The 20,540-nt window shown below is 37.6% G+C and overlaps 1 protein-coding gene across 33 annotated transcripts in view; it reads right to left on the bottom strand.

Annotated features, from left to right (window-relative positions):
* FUT8 (fucosyltransferase 8) overlaps positions 1–20,540 on the bottom strand; it is a 361,102-nt gene that overhangs the window by 110,236 nt on the left and 230,326 nt on the right. For all 33 annotated transcript variants that reach the window (XM_086320236.1, XM_086320227.1, XM_086320238.1 and 30 more), the window contains one exon: positions 15,140–15,254. In XM_086320236.1, the coding sequence (XP_086176362.1) occupies positions 15,140–15,254 (115 nt within the window). The remainder of the gene's footprint in view (positions 1–15,139; positions 15,255–20,540) is intronic.

Below are 20,540 nucleotides of genomic sequence, written 5' to 3' on the forward strand. Positions count from 1 at the left end.
CATCCACCTCATTAGAACTGATTCAAATGTTTTCTTTTTAATGGCTGAGTAATACTCCATTGTATATATGTACCATAGCTTTCTTATCCATTTATCTGCTGATGGACATCTAGGTTGCTTCCATGTCCTGGCTATTATAAACAGTGCTGTGATGAACATTGGGGTACACGTGTCTCTTTCCCTTCTGGTTTCCTTAGTGTGTATGCCCAGCAGTGGGATTGCTGGGTCATAAGGCAGTTCTATTTCCAGTTTTTTAAGGAATCTCCTCACTGTTCTCCATAGTGGCTGTACTAGTTTGCATTCCCACCAACAGTGTAAGAGGGTTCCCTTTTCTCCACACCCTCTCCAGCATTTATTGCTTGTGGACTTTTGGATAGCAGCCATTCTGACTGGCGTGAGATGGTACCTCATAGTGGTTTTGATTTGCATTTCTCTGATAATGAGTGATGTTGAGCATCTTTTTCACGTGTTTGTTAGCCATCTGTATATCTTCTTTGGAGAAATGTCTAGTTCTTTGGCCCATTTTTTGATTGGGTCATTCATTTTTCTGGAATTGAGGTGTAGGAGTTGCTTGTATATTTTTGAGTTTAGCTGTTTGTCAGTTGCTTCATTTGCTATTATTTTCTCCCATTCTGAAGGCTGTCTTTTCACCTTGCTTATAGTTTCCTTTGTTGTGCAGAGCTTTTAAGTTTAATTAGGTCCCATTTGTTTATTTTTGCTTTTATTTCCAATATTCTGGGAGGTGGGTCATAGAGGATCCTGCTGTGATGTATGTCAGAGAGTGTTTTGCCTATGTTCTCCTCTAGGAGTTTTATAGTTTCTGGTCTTACATTTAGATCTTTAATCCATTTTGAGTTTATTTTTGTGTATGGTGTTAGAAAGTGCTCTAGTTTCATTCTTTTACAAGTGGTTGACCAGTTTTCCCAGCACCACTTGTTAAAGAGATTGTCTTTAATCCATTGTATATTCTTGCCTCCTTTGTCAAAGATAAGGTGTCCATATGTGCATGGATTTATCTCTGGATTTTATCTATTTTGTTCCATTGATCTATATTTCTGTCTTTGTGCCAGTACCATACTGTCTGACTGTGGCTTTGTAGTAGAGCCTGAAGTCAGGCAGGTTGATTCCTCCAGTTCCACTTTTTCTTTCTCAAGATTGCTTTGGCTATTGAGGTTTTTTGTATTTCCATACAAATTGTGAAATTATTTGTTCTAGCTCTGTGAAGAATACCGTTGGTAGCTTGATAGGGATTGCATTGAATCTATAAATTGCTTTGGGTAGTATACTCATTTTCACTATATTGATTCTTCCAATCCATGAACATGGTATATGTCTCCATCTATTAGTGTCCTCTTTGATTTCTTTCACCAGTGTTTTATAGTTTTCTATATATAGGTCTTTAGTTTCTTTAGGTAGATATATTCCTAAGTATTTTATTCTTTCCGTTGCAATGGTGAATGGAATTATTTCCTTAATTTCTCTTTCTATTTTCTCATTATTAGTGTATAGGAATGCAAGGGATTTCTGTGTGTTGATTTTATATCCTGCAACTTTACTATATTCATTGATTAGTTCTAGTAATTTTCTGGTGGAGTCTTTAGAGTTTTTTATGTAGAGGATCATGTCATCTGCAAATAGTGAGAGTTTTACTTCTTCTTTTCCAATTTGGATTCCTTTTATTTCTTTTTCTGTTCTGATTGCTGTGGCCAAAACTTCCAAAACTATGTTGAATAGTAATGGTGAAAGTGGGCACCTTTGTCTTGTTCCTGACTTTACAGGAAATGTGTTCAATTTTTCACCATTGAGGATAATGTTTGCTGTGGGTTTGTCATATACAGCTTTTATTATGTTGAGGTATGTTCCTTCTATTCCTGCTTTCTGGAGAGTTTTTATCATAAATGGGTGTTGAATTTTGTCAAAGGCTTTCTCTGCATCTACTGAGATAATTATATGGGTTTTATTTTTCAATTTGTTAATGTGGTGTATTACATTGATTGATTTGTGGATATTAAAGAATCCTTGCATCCCTGGGATAAAGCCCACTTGGTCATGGTGTATGATCTTTTTAATGTGTTGTTGGATTCTGATTGCTAGAATTTTGTTAAGGATTTTTGCATCTATGTTCATCAGTGATATTGGCCTGTAGTTTTCTTTTTTTGTGGCACCTTTGTCAGGTTTTGGTATTAGGGTGATGGTGGCCACATAGAATGAGTTTGGAAGTTTACCTTCCTCTGCAATTTTCTGGAAGAGTTTGAGTAGGATAGGTGTTAGCTCTTCTCTAAATTTTTGGTAGAATTCAGCTGAGAAGCCGTCTGGACCTGGGCTTTTGTTAGCTGGAAGATTTTTGATTACAGTTTCAATTTCTGTGCTTGTGATGGGTCTGTTAAGCTTTTCTATTTCTTCCTGGTCCTTGTATTTCTTTACATAAAACAGAGTACTAAAAACTAGAGGCTTCAAGCCCATTCCCTAAATCTGGATCCATGTCTGGTCAAGAGCCTTCATCTCCCCCTCAGGAGAGTTTGCTACTTCCCAGTTATTGCCTCACTGGGATTGAGACCAGGATTCTAGAACAGGAATCTACAGCCTGGGACCTCATAGTCAGGGCCAAAATCCCCAATTATTGCACTATGACTATGTGAAACCCAGATTTCTTTTAAAATTTGGAAAATTGTTTATATAATTATGCTATGTATATTGTGATCTAGGGCAGGATCAAACTATAATAAAATTTTTCCTTTCTTAGGGAAAAAAGAATATGTTTCTAGAAACAGAAAATTACTGAGGAAACAGAGCAACACTGGGGCTGACATACCTAAATTAAATAGAGTCAAATCTAAGTTCAACTTACATTCAAGAAAGTAAAAAGATACTTTATTAGGTGGTGCTACTCTCAAAAGATAAAATGATTTTAGGGAGCAGCATCTAGATTTCCATCAGCTGCTCATTTTATTTCTAGATACTAAATGTTAAGGATCTCATATGCATTCTCATATATCTTTAATAAGGAATGATGTTTTAAAAACTTGTATTATTGATAATCAAGATGATATAAATATATAAGAAATATTTAAACTTCAAAATGACAAAATGCAGATAGAGTTGTGCTAAGTGCACTGCTAGGAATTTAATAAGTTCCTCTATAGCCATCAGGCATCTCAAGATGATTTTAAACTCTTGTGAAGAAACTTAAATCCCAAATCAGATGCTGTCAAGGATTTTAAAAGAAGGAAGTAAATTTGCAGTTTACTAACACTGTGAAGAAGGCTGAGCGCCAAAGAATTGATGCTTTTGAACTGCGGTGTTGGAGAAGACTCTTGAGAGTCCGTTGGACTGCAAGGAGATCAAACCAGTCCATCTAAAGGAGATCAGCCCTGGGATTTCTTTGGAAGGAATGATGCTAAAGCTGAAACTCCAGTACTTTGGCCACCTCATGCGAAGAGTTGACTCACTGGAAAAGACTCTGATGCTGGGAGGGATTGGGGGCAGGAGGAAAAGGGGATGACAGAGGATGAGATGGCTGGATGGCATCACTGACTCAATGGACATGAGTTTGGGTGAACTCTGGGAGTTGGTGATGGACAGGGAGGCCTGGCGTGCTGCGATTCATGGGGTCGCAAGGAGTCGGACACAACTGAGCGACTGAACTGAACTGAACACTACGTGGTTTGCTGCTGCTGCTGCTGCTAAGGCGCTTCAGTAGTGTCCGAATCTGTGCGACCCCATAGACGGCAGCCCACCAGGCTCCCCCGTCCCTGGGATTCTCTAGGCAAGAACACTGGAGTGGGTTGCCATTTCCTTCTCCAATGCATGAAAGTGAAAAGTGAAAGTGAAGTCGCTCATTCATGTCCGACTCTTAGCGACCCCATGGACTGCAGCCTACCAGGCTCCTCCATCCATGGGATTTTCCAGGCAAGAGTACTGGATGGGGTGCCATTGCCTTCTCTGGGTTTGCTAGTAACAGATTATACTAATTAAGGTGAATAACTATTAAGCAACTATAGCAAAATGGCATCCAGATTGGGAATGAAGGGATAAATATGTTAATTAAGCATATGACATGATAATTTATATAGGAAATCTAACGTGATCTACAAAAAAAAGCTATTAGAATATATGAGTTTAGTAAAGCTGCAGGATATAAGATCAACATTAAAAAATTAGGCTTTTATTATGTAGAAGCAGTTTCTTTCTATTCCTATTTTTTGAGTGTTTTTATCATGCAGGGTACAGAATTTTGTCAAATGCTTCTTCTGCGTCAGTTGAGATGATCGTGTGTTTTTTTCTTTTATTTTTTGATGTGGCATACTACAATGATCAAATTTCACATGTTGAACCATCTATGCATTTCAGGAAGAGGTGCACTGTTGTCTACCAGAGATCTGGGGCCGGGAATGGATAGCTTCTACTGTGCTAAGAGCTGAAGACCAAAATTAACTGTAATTTATGGTTCAAACTTTCCGCTGGAGCTGTAAGCCTTCATCAGACTTCAAAGTTATATCAGGCGGTTTCTGCCAGTGCAACAGTCCAGGTAGGGAGACAAATTCCTGGTGCTTCCTAGTCCACCATCTTTTTGGAATCCCTCTGCAGATAATCAGTTTTTAAGTAGCACACTAAAATGTGTTTGACAATCAGGGGTATATGATCACTACACAATTATTTTGATGATATTAAAGAACTACTGTTAGTAATCTTAGATAGTAATCCAAGTCTATGCCCCAACCAGTAATGCTGAAGAAGGTGAAGTTGAATGGTTTTATGAAGACCTATAAGACCTTTTAGAACTAACACCCAAAAAAGATGTCCTCTTCATTACAGGGGACTGGAATGCTAAAGTAGGAAGTCAAGAAACACCTCGAGTTACAGGCAAATTTGGCCTTGGAATACAGAATGAAGCAGGGCAAAGACTAATAGAGTTTTGCCAAGAAAATGCACTGGTCATAGCAAACACCCTCTTCCAACAACACAAGAGAAGACTCTGTACATGGACATCACCAGATGGTCAACACCGAAATCAGATTGATTATATTCTTTGCAGCCAAAGATGGAGAAGCTCTACACAGTCAACAAAAACAAGACCAGGAGCTGACTGTGGCTCAGATCATGAACTTCTTTTTGCCAGATTCAGAATTAAATTGAAGAAAGTAGGGAAAACCACTAGACCATTCAGGTATGACCTAAATCAAATCCCTTATGATTATACAGTGGAAGTGAGAAATAGATTTGAGGGCCTAGATCTGATAGATACAGTGCCTGATGAACTATGGAATGAGGTTCATGACATTGTACAGGAGACAGGGATCAAGACCATCCCCATGGAAAAGAAATGCAAAAAAGCAAAATGGTTGTCTGGGGAGGCCTTACAAATAGCTGTGAAAAGAAGAGAAATGAAAAGCAAAGCAGAAAAAGAAAGATATAAGCATCTGAATGCAGAGTTCCAAAAAATAGCAAGAAGATACGAAAGCCTTCCTTGGCGATCAATGCAAAGAAATAGGAAAAGGAGTACATCAAGGCTGTATATTGTCACCCTGCTTATTTAACTTCTATGAAGAGTACATCATGAGAAATGCTGGACTGGAAGAAACACAAGCTGGAATCAAGACTGCCGGGAGAAATATCAGTAACCTCAGATACGCAGATGACACCACCCTTATTGCAGAAAATGAAGGGGAACTCAAAAGCCTCTTGATGAAAGTGAAAGTGGAGAGTGAGAAAGTTGGCTTAAAACTCAACATTCAGAAAATGAAGATCATGGCATCCGGTCCCATCACTTCATGGGAAATAGATGGGGAAACAGTGGAAACAGTGTCAGACTTTATTTTTCTGGGCTCCAAAATCACTACAGATGGTGACTGCAGCCATGAAATTAAAAGACGCTTACTCCTTGGAAGGAAAGTTATGACCAACCTAGATAGCATATTCAAAAGCAGAGACATTACTTTGCCAACAAAGGTCCGTCTAGTCAAGGCTATGGTTTTTCCTGTGGTCATGTATGGATGTGAGAGTTGGACTGTGAAGAAGGCTGAGTGCCGAAGAATTGATGCTTTTGAACTGTGGTGTTGGAGAAGACTCTTGAGAGTCCCTTGGACTGCAAGGAGATCCACCAGTCCATTCTGAAGGAGATCAGCCCTGGGATTTCTTTGGAAGGAATGATGCTAAAGCTGAAACTCCAGTACTCTGGCCACCTCATGTGAAGAGTTGACTCATTGGAAAAGACTCTGATGCTGGGAGGGATTGGGGACAGGAGGAGAAGGTGATGACAGAGGATGAGATGGCTGGATGGCATCACTGACTCGATGGATGTGAGTCTGAGTGAACTCAAGGAGTTGGTGATGGACAGGGAGGCCTGGTGTGCTGCGATTCATGGGGTTGCAAAGAGTCGGACACAACTGAGCGACTGAACTGAACTGAACTGATTTTCTTAAAAATATCTTTAACTTTCAGAAATTCGTTTTGAAATATTTACAAATAAAATGATAAAATGTCGGGGATTTGCTTCAGAATGATCCTGGATATGCAAGGGGTATGGTAGAAGCACAGAGGAAACATAGTTGACCAGGAATTGGTAACTGTTAAAGCTAGGTTATGGGTACTAGGGGTTCAATGGTCTCTCACTTTTACATAAGTTGAAGTTTTCCACAATAAAAGCTTTTTTTTTTTTAAGGAGTGATAAAGGTGGCTGGTGGCTCAATCGATAAAGAATCTGCCTGCAGTGAAGGAGACCTGGGTTCAATCCCTGGGTTGGAAACATCCCCTGGAGGAGGGCATGGCAACTCACTCCAGTATTCTTGCCTGGAGAATGCTGTGGACAGAGGAACCTGGCAGGGGGCAGTCCATGGGGTCGCAAAAGTTGGACATGACTGAGCAACTACATACATAGGAAAAATGTGTGTAATAGCAATAGGGGAAGTAGTAAAATATCCAAATGATGAGTCAGAGAAATAAATATCAAAATGACAAAATGGAGGGATAAAATAAACTGTGTGTGTGTGTTTGAAGACAATTGATTCAGAGATACTCTCAGAAATGTTACCAGACTTCAAGGTTTCTGAGGGCAGACACCATACCATGTCCATTTGGTTCACCCTAAATCCCTAACAATGTACCTAATGCCTAGGATATCCAGTACATCCAAATACTTCTTGAATAAATGAAAAAATAAATAATTCGATGAGACCTACACACCCAGATGCAAGGGCTCCATAAAATCTGTAAGATTCCAAATAATGTAGCTTTTAATAATGCTTAAAAAATGGGCCAAAGAACTAAATAGACATTTCTCCAAAGAAGACATACAGAGGGCTAACAAACACATGAAAAGATGCTCAACTTCACTCATTATCAGAGAAATGCAAATCAAAACCACTATGAGGTACCATTTCACGCCAGTCAGAATGGCTGCGATCCAAAAGTCTACAAATAATAAATGCTGGAGAGGGTGTGGAGAAAAGGGAACCCTCTTACACGGTTGCTGGGAATGCAAACTAGAACAGCCACTATGGAGAACAGTGAGGAGATTCCTTAAAAAACTGGAAATAGAACTGCCTTATGATCCAGCAATCCCACTGCTGGGCATACACACTAAGGAAACCAGAAGGGAAAGAGACACGTGTACCCCAATGTTCATCGCAGCACTGTTTATAATAGCCAGGACATGGAAGCAACCTAGATGTCCATCAGCAGATAAATGGATAAGAAAGCTATGGTACATATATACAATGGAGTATTACTCAGCCATTAAAAAGAAAACATTTGAATCAGTTCTAATGAGGTGGATGAAACTGGAGCCTATTATACAGAGTGAAGTAAGCCAGAAGGAAAAACACCAATACAGTATACTAACACATATATATGGAATTTAGAAAGATGGTAACAATAACCCTGTGTACGAGACAGCAAAAGAGATACTGATGTATAGAACAGTCTTATGGACTCTGTGGGAGAGGGAGAGGGTGGGAAGATTTGGGAGAATGGCATTGAAACATGTAAAATATCATGTATGAAACGAGATGCCAGTCCAGGTTCGATGCATGATACTGGATGCTTGGGGCTAGTGCACTGGGACGACCCAGAGGGAGGGTATGGGGAGGGAGGAGGGAGGAGGGTTCAGGATGGGGAACACATGTATACCTGTGGCGGATTCATTTTGATATTTGGCAAAACTAATACAATTATGTAAAGTTTAAAAATAAAATAAAATTAAAAAAAAAAAAAGAAAACTTCCTTTAATACATCTTTTTTATTTCACCTTTGTTCTCAGCTGACTTCCAATAGAGTAATCCCCTCTTTCATTTCATGAAAGCTACCCTTGCCACCATATTCACTTACCACTTCTTTTTCTTTCCTCATTAAACCTGTTTATACTTTTTATCTTGGGAAAGATATTCTTTGTCAGTATATTCTTAGGTCTTAATTCTGAAAAACTCTTTCCTTTTCTCTAACTGATCTCACCTCAAACTAATATCTTTCAAACAAGGAAAAGTCCTCAAAGTTTCTCTTTACTCCAACTGTCTTAAGCATTTAATGAATATCCTAATATAGCTAAGTTAATGACATTTTCAAGTGAGTTATAATTATTACCATTTCTGGCTTTATTTCGGTTCTCATTTGGGCAGAAATACACTGAATTACTCAGTAGAACACACAACTCTGAGGGCACCAGATGAAAGATTTGATCTCATGGTGAGCAGACTAGCAGATGAATAAAGTTTATAGTTATAGTCTGGCCTTAAATCTATTTCTAAAAATTGTCCTGTTGAAGAGAAAGGGGGTTAGACACATCCTTTGTTATAGTGGAGGGTTTCCCCATAATCTGAAAATTATCTGAAAAATATGTTAACAGCCTCAATAATGCATTTCCAGTGTGACTTGGCCACTTTCCATTCCAAAGACCATCCACAGTCACTAGAATCCATACAGGAAAAGAGAAACTGCATTATCTCCAAATAGTTTACTTGTGAATGGAAAAACAAAGCTCTATTCTCTTTTAAAAAGTAAAATATTCTCTATTTTCACAGCTTTTAGTTTTCTCTCAAAAAACGGAAAATTATCAACCTACCAATTTCCAAGAAAAGTCCTATTCAAAACATAAATAAACAAACAAAGCAAAGCCCCCAAAGGAAGCCACAAAAAGAAAAAAACAAAAACCCATTTCCAACTATTGCTACTTTCTATATATTTAGATTCTACCTGAAATGGGTTCAATTCTGCTTAAAATGTCAACTCTAGAGCTGCGTAGAAAAAACAAAAGAAGAACCTTTAAGTACCAAAACATAGATAATTTCCAGTTAAACTGGGAAATGCCTTTTATTATAAGTTATGTGCCCTAACTAGCTGCTCTCTTCACCAGACTCACCAACTTATAACTTGTTTCAAGCAAGTTAAGGAAAAACAAGGCATTGTGATCTCTTCCAATGTGCTTAATATGAGCGAATTAGAAACTGCAAAGTATATTCTAATAACCACAATCAAAGAAGAATTTCCTCCATGTCATTCAAAAGTCTAGGAAAATGACGTGCATTACAGTAAAATGCAGACACGTAACAAATATATTAGCAGGGTGGTTTTTAAAGTGAGCCTGAAGTTAATATCAGAAACTAGAGAAATACACTCAACAAAACTTTTCAATCTGTTATGATTCATGTAGCACAAGATTAAAGACCAGCACAAAATAGTATTTTAAACAACCCAATACTACCTGTTCACTGTATGGCTAAGGACTTTTTAGATAAACATACATACAAAAGATTAACACCTTAGGAGAATTACTTGGTCCATTCTACTTGAGACTAACACAGCACACAGGGGGTTGTCTTCAAAAAGATTATTAGAGTTTTTAGTAAGTTTAGTCCTCTAATGCCATGCCTTAGGGTCTTCAACTGTAAAGAGAAGATAATTTTAATTAAGACAACTATAGATCTCTGTCCCACTGAAGTCCACTTGTCCTAGTACCTTCTTATTTTCCAGTGTATGGTGAAATTGCTTCTCCCAAGTAAAATCCAGGTATATGACAATAAGGGCTTCCCAGGCAGCGCAATGGTAAAGAACTCGCTTGCCAGTGCAGGAGACACAAGAAATGTGGGTTCGATCCCTGGGTTGGGAAGATCCCCTGGAGGAGAAATGGCAACCTACTCCAGTATTCTTGCCTGGAAAATTCCACGAACAGAGGAGCCCGATGGACTACACACACACTCCATGGGGTCAGAGTCGGACACGACTGAGCACAGCAAACATGAGAGACATGACACATATGATAATAACTGAATGGAAATCTAATATTGAAACCAAACTTCACTGTACTATATGACTGTAAGTCAAGCAAGATCTTCATGAGACATAATGGATATTTGCCCAATTCAGAGGGGGCGGAGAACTGCAGAAAGAAAGGCTTAGATTTTAAAATAAAACCTATTATGGATTAAGACGGGTTTAATCTAGGCTTTTTCTCTTTGTACTAGGTCTTGCATTATACCTAAATACATCAGGATTTTTTAAAAATGCTTGTTGTGTTAACGAGAAGTCACAAGTTTCATAAGTAAAAATCTAGTAAAACTTAAAATGTTTTCACCTATTCAAACAAACCATTAAAAGTAAATTATAAAATTATCTGAATTATTTATGACTACAGCAAGATATTTCAGTGACTGAAATCTCCCAGAGATTTAAAATGTTCAAAATATTTGTTTATATTGTACCTTTTCCTTATTATTTTCTACTTAGATAAAAAATATTAGCATCTTTATATAATAGCTGCATGACACCACCCTTATGGCAGAAACTGAAGGGGAACTCAAAAGCCTCTTGATGAAAGTGAAAGTGGAGAGTGAAAAAGTTGGCTTAAAGTTCAACATTCAGAAAACAAAGATCATGGCATCCGGTCCCACCACTTCATGGGAAATAGATGGTTTCAGTGGAAACAGTGTCAGACTTTATTTTTCTGGGCTCCAAAATCACTACAGATGGTGACTGAAGCCATGAAATTAAAAGACGCTTACTCCTTGGAAGGAAAGTTATGACCAACCTAGATAGCATATTCAAAAGCAGAGACATTACTTTGCCAACAAAGGTCCATCTAGTCAAGGCTATGGTTTTTCCTGTGGTCATGTATGGATGTGAGAGTTGGACTGTGAAGAAGGCTGAGCACCAAAGAATTGATGCTTTTGAACTGTGGTGTTGGAGAAGACTCTTGAGAGCCCCTTGGACTGCAAGGAGATCCAACCAGTCCATTCTGAAGGAGATCAGCCCCGGGATTTCTTTGGAAGGAATGATGCTAAAGCTGAAACTCCAGTACTTTGGCCACCTCACGCGAAGAGTTGACTCATTGGAAAAGACTCTGATGCTGGGAGGGATTGGGGGCAAGAAGAGAAGGGGACGACAGAGGATGAGATGGCTAGATGGCATCACTGACTCGATGGACATGAGTCTTCGTGAACTCCGGGAGTTGGTGATGGACAGGGAGGCCTGGCGTGCTGCAATTCATGGGGTCACAAAGAGTCGGACATGACTGAGTGACTGATCTGATCTGATCTGATGGGCTAAAGAAGGAAAGCCTTCTAAAATCTCCACCTATAAGTTATATGAAGTGCTTGTTTTTATTTTGAATATAGGTACCAAAAAGACCCTGATGCTGGGAAAGATGGAGGGCAGGAGAAGGGGACGACAAAGGATGAGATGGTTGGATGGCATCACCAACTCAATGGACATGGGTTTGGGTAAACTCCGGGAGTTGGTGATAGACAGGGAGGCCTGGCGTCCTGTGGTTCACAGGGTTGCAGAGTTGAACACAACTGAGTGACTGAATTGAACTGAACCAAAAGTCAAAGACTTTGTCCTTTATCCCCCTTTTTAGCTTTATTTCCTAGTATACTTCTCATTTTCTAAGCCCTGTTGAAGTCTTTCAGAATCTAAGTTGCTTAAATAGCCTTTTAACAGTAATAAAAGGCTTAAAAGTAATATGGAAACACCAATAGATTTGAATACCAAGAAAAGATGTAATGGGAAAAAATGCAATCACTCTAAAACATCTGTATAAATAGCTCAACTATTCTGATTAATTCTCTAATCCATTAAGTTAAACCAGGGATAAATCATGATGTATTTATTTATATTTGGCTGCACTGGGTCTTAGTTGCAGCATGTGTGACCTAGTTCCCTGACCAAGGATTGAACCCGGCCCGCCCCCTTCACTGCATTGGAGCATAGAGTCTTAGGCGCTGGACCACCAGGGAAGTCCCCAAATCATTCTTTTTTAAAAGGAATAAAAATCCAAGTCAGAGAAAGGATTCCTTATGATTTACTGTTCTTGTTTAGTCTCTCAGTCATGTCTAGCTCTTTTACGACCTCATGGACTGTAGCCTGCTGGACTCTTCTGTCCATGGGATTTCCTAGGCAAGAATACTGGAATGGGTTGCCATTTCCTTCTTCAGGGGATCTCCCCAACCAAGGGATGAAACTGGCATCTCCTACATTGCAGGCGGATTCTTTGCTGCTGAGCCACTGGTTAAGTCTTCCTTACAAATACATATCTTTAATTTTGTTGGAATGGGAGAGAGGATGCTTATTCACCTATATCCAAAGAAGCTGAAGACTGAGTGACTGGCAACTTTAAGCTCTAAAAAATAATATGTTAAAAATACAGTTCTTTAAAAATGGAAAAAAAATGATCATAAATACATTAAATAATTAAAGAAAAATATTTTTTTCTAAAATACATTTTTTCCTATTGAGATTTTCCCCATCTCCTTGAATATTTAAAAAAAAATCACATTTTCTTTTCCAATAGAAAAAAACAAAAGAAAAGCAAAAAAGCAAGGATTTTTTAAATAGGTAATATTTGAATACCTATTCAAAGTTAGGTCCATGTGAAATGATGTTTTGCTATAAGTGATTTACAAGTGAAATTCTCTAAAACAGAACCACTGAAAACAGCACACTGAAGATGGACTTCATGCTACTGGTGAGAGCACTTGGCCACTTAAAAACCAAGAGGAAAAAAGAAACTAGAGCAAGTGGTAGGTACTGGTTACAGTGAGGGGAGCTAAAGTATGGCCAAATCATAGTTTAAATATAACTTTCGTGGGGTGAAAACTTAATGAATATGTGGAAATGGAAGAAACTCAGAAACCATAGTTATTTCCATTTTAAATGAGGATGAGAGTTCTGCACCACCAGCTGTTTATAGTTCATTGAATGAGGTTCTAGTTGATAGGAGATAATTACCTCTTCCCTACAGGAGGCAAGTGTTGTTCATTCTACAGACACCTCTGATGAATGGCCATGGGGGCATGAGACAAGAGAGCATGCCAAGATCAGTTTTGTTTTTAATGATCTCTTGAAGCACTTGATTTTCTACTTTTTTCCTATTTAAGTGTAGGAAAATATGCATCTTAAAATATACAAAATAAAGTTACTGGCTATTATTTTGCTTTTATAAGATGCCTTAATTTTCAAAGGGAAACAGAGTGAGTGTACACAGAAAGCATACCATCACCAGAAATGGATGGGGATGATCATCCCAACTTCAAGCATTTGGAGTGTTACAGAATTCTATTTACTAATTCATTGTTTTCCCCTGATGACTGCATTCTAACTTTAAGTTTCTTTTCAGTTAATAATACCCCATTACCCCAGTCATTCCTGCTCCTTCAGCCTCTTGGAAAGGCTTATCTATTCGATCTTCCCAAACTCTCTCAAATTCCTTTCTGCCCTTGCAATGCAAACTGCCACACACCTCAATATTTCTCACCTGCAATATTGTCCTTATATCCTAACCAGTGGTTCCCAACCTTTCTGGCACCAGGGACTGGTTCAGTGGAAGAAAATTCAGGGACTGGTTCAGTGGAGGAGAGATGGTTTCAGAATGGTTCAAGCACGTTACATTTACTGTGCACTTTATTTCTAACCTAATGACAGGAGGTACTGGTTGGGGTTGCTGTTGTTTTAGTTGCTAAGTTGTGTGCAACTCTTTGTGACCCCGTGGACTGCAGCCCACTACGCTCCTCCTCTGTCCATGGGATTTTCCAGGCAAGAATACTGGAGTAGGTTTTCATTTCCTCCTCCGGGGAACTTTCCGACCCAGGGATTGAACCTGTGTCTCCTGCATTGGCAGGCAAATTCTTTACTGCTGAGCCACCAGGGAAGCCCCTGGAGGTTGGGGACTCCTGTCCTAAACAGTCTCCTTCCAGTCTCTGCGAATGAATCCAGTTCAAGCAAAATTCTACCTTTCAGATTAGTATAACTAAAGCACCACTCTTATTATGATACTCTTATGTACACAAATTTTTCAAAAGTAGGCTGTGACTCTAAAACAGAAAAGGTTTATGGTATATTAAGCAAAAAAAAAAAAAAAAAAAAACCAACTCAAAAGTAAATCAGTTCTGTCTTTACAAACGTTTTAAGACTGGGTAAGCATGTAAGTAAGAACTAGAAGGAAATACACACACAAAATGAAGAGAGAACATTTAAAAGGGCCTGGGACTTGGAGTTTATGCTTGATTTATATTTCCTGTTTGTTGTTATAATGATGTTAGGCAATAAATAAAATCTTTCAGCAACCATTTGCCGCATATGTACCATAAAGCTTAACCTGTACAAAAGGACCTCGGCAATCTGGCTCCCGAACCTCCCTTTACCAACTCTCCTTTTCACACAACCAAAACTCCAGACAAACTGAAATATCCTGTTTCTCGCTGGGTTCCTGTACTGCTCTTTCCCAGGTAGGAGCTTTACTCACATCATCTGAAGTCGGACACAACTGAGCGAATGAGCACAGCAAACAGCATGCTATAGCTAGTACACTGTTGTGCATTTCTGGACGTCTAAATCCTATATGATTATCCTTTACAGCTCGGTCAAATAATATCTTTTCCACAAAGCTATCTGTGACATCTTCCTCCAATGAGCATTTCATCATATCTCATATATGCAGCACTTCCTATCTTGCACTATAGTTTTTCTGTGTGCGTGTGTCAGAAGTAGCCCTGTTAGGGCAGGGATCTTGTTTTAGCCATCTTTATATTCCATTCAAGGCATGCCATAGTGTCTTTCTGAATAAATATGTAAAATGAATGGACAAATACTCTTAGTTTTAATGTTTCTCCTCCTATTTTTCACTCGAATTTATTTATTAACCTAACCTTCTTACCTGAAGATACGTTATTCTCCGCTGCACCAGCTCTGTCAGATCTTTGGCCTCTTTTTCCCGCCAATCACCTGCTCCATCTGTTTGACTGAGGTAGTATAAATCCGTCATTATAGACCTATAAAAACCAAACAACAGTGGGGGTCTAACTTATTTGTACTTCATTTGTACAGGATTTTGCAAAATCATAAGATGAGTCAAATTCTTCATAAAGATTGATGCTCACGCTGATGGTGGTACTTGTCTTTTATTTTCTGTCAAGATTGTGAAATTCAACAATTTAGTTTCTAGCATCCAAGAGTCATTCCTACAGTAAATCTTTACTATTGAGAAAAACAAATCTTTTTTTTTTCCCTAGGCCAGTTATGTGTACTTATATCTCAACACAGAGCACTTCAGAGATTAGGGAGAAGTGGATATCCACAGCAAAGAAACAGGCAGATTAGCATAAGGGAGAGAAATACGTTGGTGCCAGTATTTGAATATTACCATTTTGTTCCCTCAATTGTCACTTTCTGACCCCTCTTAAATTTCCTCTTCATACTTGGAAAAAGATGAGAGGAAAATCTTGGCACAATTCTGACACAACAGTTGAAACCAAAGGTCAGCAAACATTTTTCTATGAAGGGCCAGACAGTAAATATTTTAGGATTCCTGGGTTTCTGCTGCTTTTGAAGCAGGAAAGTTGCCATGGACAATATGCAGGAAAAAAAAAAAATGTGTGTATGTTTCAATAAAACTTTATTCACAAAACCAGGCTATGAGCCAGATTTGGCCCTTGGCCTATAATTTGACAACTGTTGGTCTAAATTAATAAGATGATTGTAAGATACTTGCATAGAATTGGTAGTGTCAATTAAAACATGCTGAATTTCCTGCAAAGTAAACTAAAATGCTCAGTATACTAGGTAAGAGAAACTTGATGGCTGGTGCAGATGGTTTTACTTACATTTCATTAAATACAAGCTATGACTTACCTTTACCAATAAAGAAAAGTAAAAAGCAAGTCTCCTCTTTCTCTAACAACCCCCAACAACCTATCAGCAAATACTGAAACAGGTTCTGACCAAGCATTATCACTGGCACTCCAATCAACTGAGCCACCATCTTCTCACCTAAATTGTTACAGTAACCTCTGAACAGGTCTCCCTGCTTCCACCCTTGCCAATCTCTACAGTCTATTCTCAACGCAGCAGCCAGATCCTGTCAAAATGCCAGTCAAATGATGTTATATCTTTGCTCTTATGAACTGGCTGTTCATCTCACTTCGTCAAACTGGAAGTTATTACTTTGAACTACAAGGCCCCAGACAATAAGGCCTCCTTTATCTCTTTGATCTCATTCCTACTACTGTCCTCACTGTGGACTCTATTTCAGCCACATAATCTTATTATTAACTCCAGAACATGTCAGCCTTGTTCCTACTTCAGGGCCTTTGCATTTGCTCTTCTCGCTCCTGGAATGCTGCTTTCCCAGATATCCTCCACATGACTCACCCAAATGTCGTTTAAATCTGTGCTCACTTTCTGCTTTAAAAGGCTTTCCAGACTCTCACTTAAAAATTCAACACCCAGTTACCATCACATCTCTTAATTTTCCTTCTTTTCCTTCCCTGCTTTATTTTTCTCCAAGCAATTATCATCTTTTAATATACATCATTTACTTATTTTATTATCTTCCTCCACCTTCTAGAACTTAAGCTCCATGGTAGCAGAGTACTTTTTAAACCCGCCAACCACCACAAATCAGCCTACAGAACAGTGCTGACCACACAGAAAATGCCCAGTAGACATTTTTGAATAGATAATTAAATTAAACGAAAAAGTAGCAAAAAAATTCTTCAAGAATTTTGGATGAGATAATATTGATAATTTTTATATTTCACAAATCCAATTTTGTGCTAGAGAACTTCTGGGGATAATCCTTAACTAGTTATAACTCCAGCTTATACTCCTTCACCATATTTTATATGAACTCTTCCATTTAGAGAATGCTTATTAAGTATGTTCTATTTGTTTCTGAAAATTATAAAATTAGACATTTATTTCTATTTATCAGAATAGTATACAGTTGGATCTTGACAAACTCAGAGATTAGGGGTACCCACGCCACACACAGTTGAAAATGCATACAACTTTTTGATTCACCCAAAGCTTAATTACTAATAGCACTACTATTGACCAGAAGCCTTGCTGAGTACATAAACAATATTAACACGTATTTTTTATGTTACACATACAACAAATATCAAAGTAAGGGGTCCAGAGTGCAAAAATGTGGACACCATTCATTGTAAATATGCAAATCAGAAAGATTCCAAATCAGAGGAGAAAAAGCTTTGAGAGCCAGACAGGTCTCTCAGTTTGGGGTTTACCTCTTACTAGCTTTTTTTTTTTTTTTTGACATCTTTGAGAAATAGTTACTTCATTTTAAAATAAGTATTATAATATCTGCCATATAGTTTTTTAATACCTGCCATAGTTTTTTAAAGGATTAATGATAATATGAACAAAGTAATAATATATGTGGTGGTCGCTTGCTACAGACTGAACATCTGCGGTCCCCTTAAATGCACACATTGAAACAATGCCCAGTGTGATGGTACTCAAGAGTCGGGCCTGTGGGAAGTGCTTACGTCATGAGAGTGGAGCCCTTACGAATGAGATTAGTGCTCTTATAAAACAGACACAACAGAACTCTCTAGCCTCTCTGCCACATTGATGGCATGGTGAGAAGGCACTCTCTATAAAGCAGAAAGAGGTCACTTATAAGACACCAAATCAGCCAGTATCTTGATCTAGGACCTCTCAGCCTCCGGAATTGTGAGAAATAAATCTCTGTTGTTCATAAGCTATGCATCTGTGGTATTTTTGTCACAGTAACCCAAATACACTAAGACATTGCTATTTATGCTAGAATGACTCAGAGAGTTGCTTCAGAGATTTTGCCCATGTCTGAGGAGGACCTACGAATGATTCTACAACTAAGAGGAAGGACCCACTGGGTATGAGGATGACAGTATATGTGGGACTAACGGCCAGTCAGAAAAATGACCCAATAGTCAGTGCTTTATAGCACCCTGCAGAAAGGGACTGATCAGTAAGGACTCATTTAACAGATACTGAAACCAGCCCTTAACAACTGTGACTTCTGTAGGAGTATATGACAGCCTCAGTTGTCTTTTATTCCTGGTTCTTAACTAAATGATAAACCATTTGGGAATAAAAAATGGCAGCCCACTGGAAAAATTAAAGTTCTATTTACTGTCATAGAAAACCCTCAGAACTACATATAATAAACAGAGAATATCTGGTAATAGACCCTTTGAATAAAGCAAAACTATTAATAATACACACATAAAAATGCAAAATCATAGCTACAGTTTAGAATATTCACCCAACTAAGAGTGGAACAGTTTTATACAATGCTTTGGAATAACAGGGTCATCTGTGAACCATTTCAGGCATTTGTTCAATGTGTCAACATTATTCATGCACAGGACACTTCACAGCTTGACTATTTCCATGTTTACCCTTTTAAAATAGGGCACGAATCTAATATGTGATGCTTTATCTATTTTTATACTTATTATTCCAACCTAAAGATTCAAAACACTTCTTTTCATTGAAAGAGCAATTTTAGTTGGAAAAACCATATCTACAACTTAATGCCTCCCTAAGAAATTAACTTACAGTCTTATACACTGAACAGAGGTTCAGGTTTTCTTCAGATTACCAAACTGAGGCCCCTATGGACTATCATGTAGCATTTTATAGTTGCTAGGGGAAAAGTCACCACTCATATGAAATTGTGTGACTTGATCATGGAAACAGGAGATGTCTTTAACTATAATGGTGTTATAGGGCTCTTGAATTTTATTTAAATTATTTTCTCAGTTTTATAAGGCCTCTTTTCCATTACTCTCATATTATTTTTTACATTTCATAGGTTTCATCATATCCAAACATGGTCATTTGCTTTTTCCTACCCATTAAATAGGAGTAATCACAACTTTTATTGCAAATCTCAACTTTAAATAACAGTGTTGTTTCTGGAGAGGTAATAATACAGCAGGATAAATAACCAGTCTATCAGCAAATGTCAAAGGAATAAAGGAAATTCAATATGCTCTGATGGCATTACATTAAAAATAAACATACACACAAACAAATAGCAATACATTCCATGACAATCACCATACAGTCTCAAGCAGGTAAAAACTACATTAGGTATAATTTAGAGGGGAAAATTCTTTGAAATATAAAAATTGGCATGGTTTATGCTTTCATGTCAAAGTAATCATTACTTTACCACTGGGAATGAAAGCTGATCTCTGTATTTTTTAATAAGTTAGAAAACATAAAAGTGAATGTTTTTACCAAGCTACATCAGTACTAAGTCTTAGCAATCAATTATTCATATTCATCTCAATCTCTGTCAAGAAAGTGGAATAACCAGTCTCATAACTAGAAGACCAAAGACCAAAAAAAAAGGACACCAATTTTTTATGATGATGCAGTCAGAATCACAAAATAAGTCACTCTATTTCTATAGTCAACTAACTTGAGCTTGCTTTGTAAATCATTTTTTCTTGGCCTCCCCATGCACATCACGTAAAGAAGAGAAGTCCAGGAAATGACTTTAAATTCAACCTACAGTTGGCCCTTGAACAACACAATGTGAACTGTGCAAGTAGTCTAGCTATATGCAGTTTTTTAAAAATAAATATTGGAAAAAATTTTTTCAGATTTGAGATGATTTGAAAAAACTCACAGATGAACCACGTACTATGGAAATAACAAAAAAAATTGAGAAAAAGATGTATCATAAATGTGTAAAATATATGCTGGTACTCATAGGTGCTTACATAGGCATAAAGTGAATGATATTTAATATAAAATTAACAATGTGCTAGTTTTCTTACTGTTTCATAACTTTGCTTTCAAAGAATTATATTATTATAGAGTATTCCTTCTTCATAATTAGAGTAACTGCATATTAGCCTATTATCATAGGTTTTTTAAAAAATGTAATATTTCTAATACTGTGTTATGTATATGACTGTAAAACTGTTTGCTATAAAAATTTTATAACAATTCATTTATTAGTGTATAGTCTAGGCTACCACAAAGTAATTATATTGATTATATTCCTCCTTTAAAGCAATCATTGTTGATACAGGTATAATACATATATTGTTATAGCTGTAAATAAATGAATTTTTATGCTATCTTTTCATTTTTGCTTTCTACTATAATATGTATAATACCTATAGTGTTTTGTATCTTATAAAACAGTATAGATGAAGCTACTGAGAGACAATTCATTTTGTAAACAGAGGACATAAACTTCTGGTATCAATATAGTACAGTACTTTAAATGTATTTTCTTTATGATTTCCTTA

This window comes from Bos grunniens, chromosome 10 (assembly GCF_055505025.1).
Source record: "Bos grunniens cultivar Pamir isolate PY7600 chromosome 10, Bosgru_T2T1.0, whole genome shotgun sequence".
NCBI classification, from domain to species: domain Eukaryota; kingdom Metazoa; phylum Chordata; class Mammalia; order Artiodactyla; family Bovidae; genus Bos; species Bos grunniens.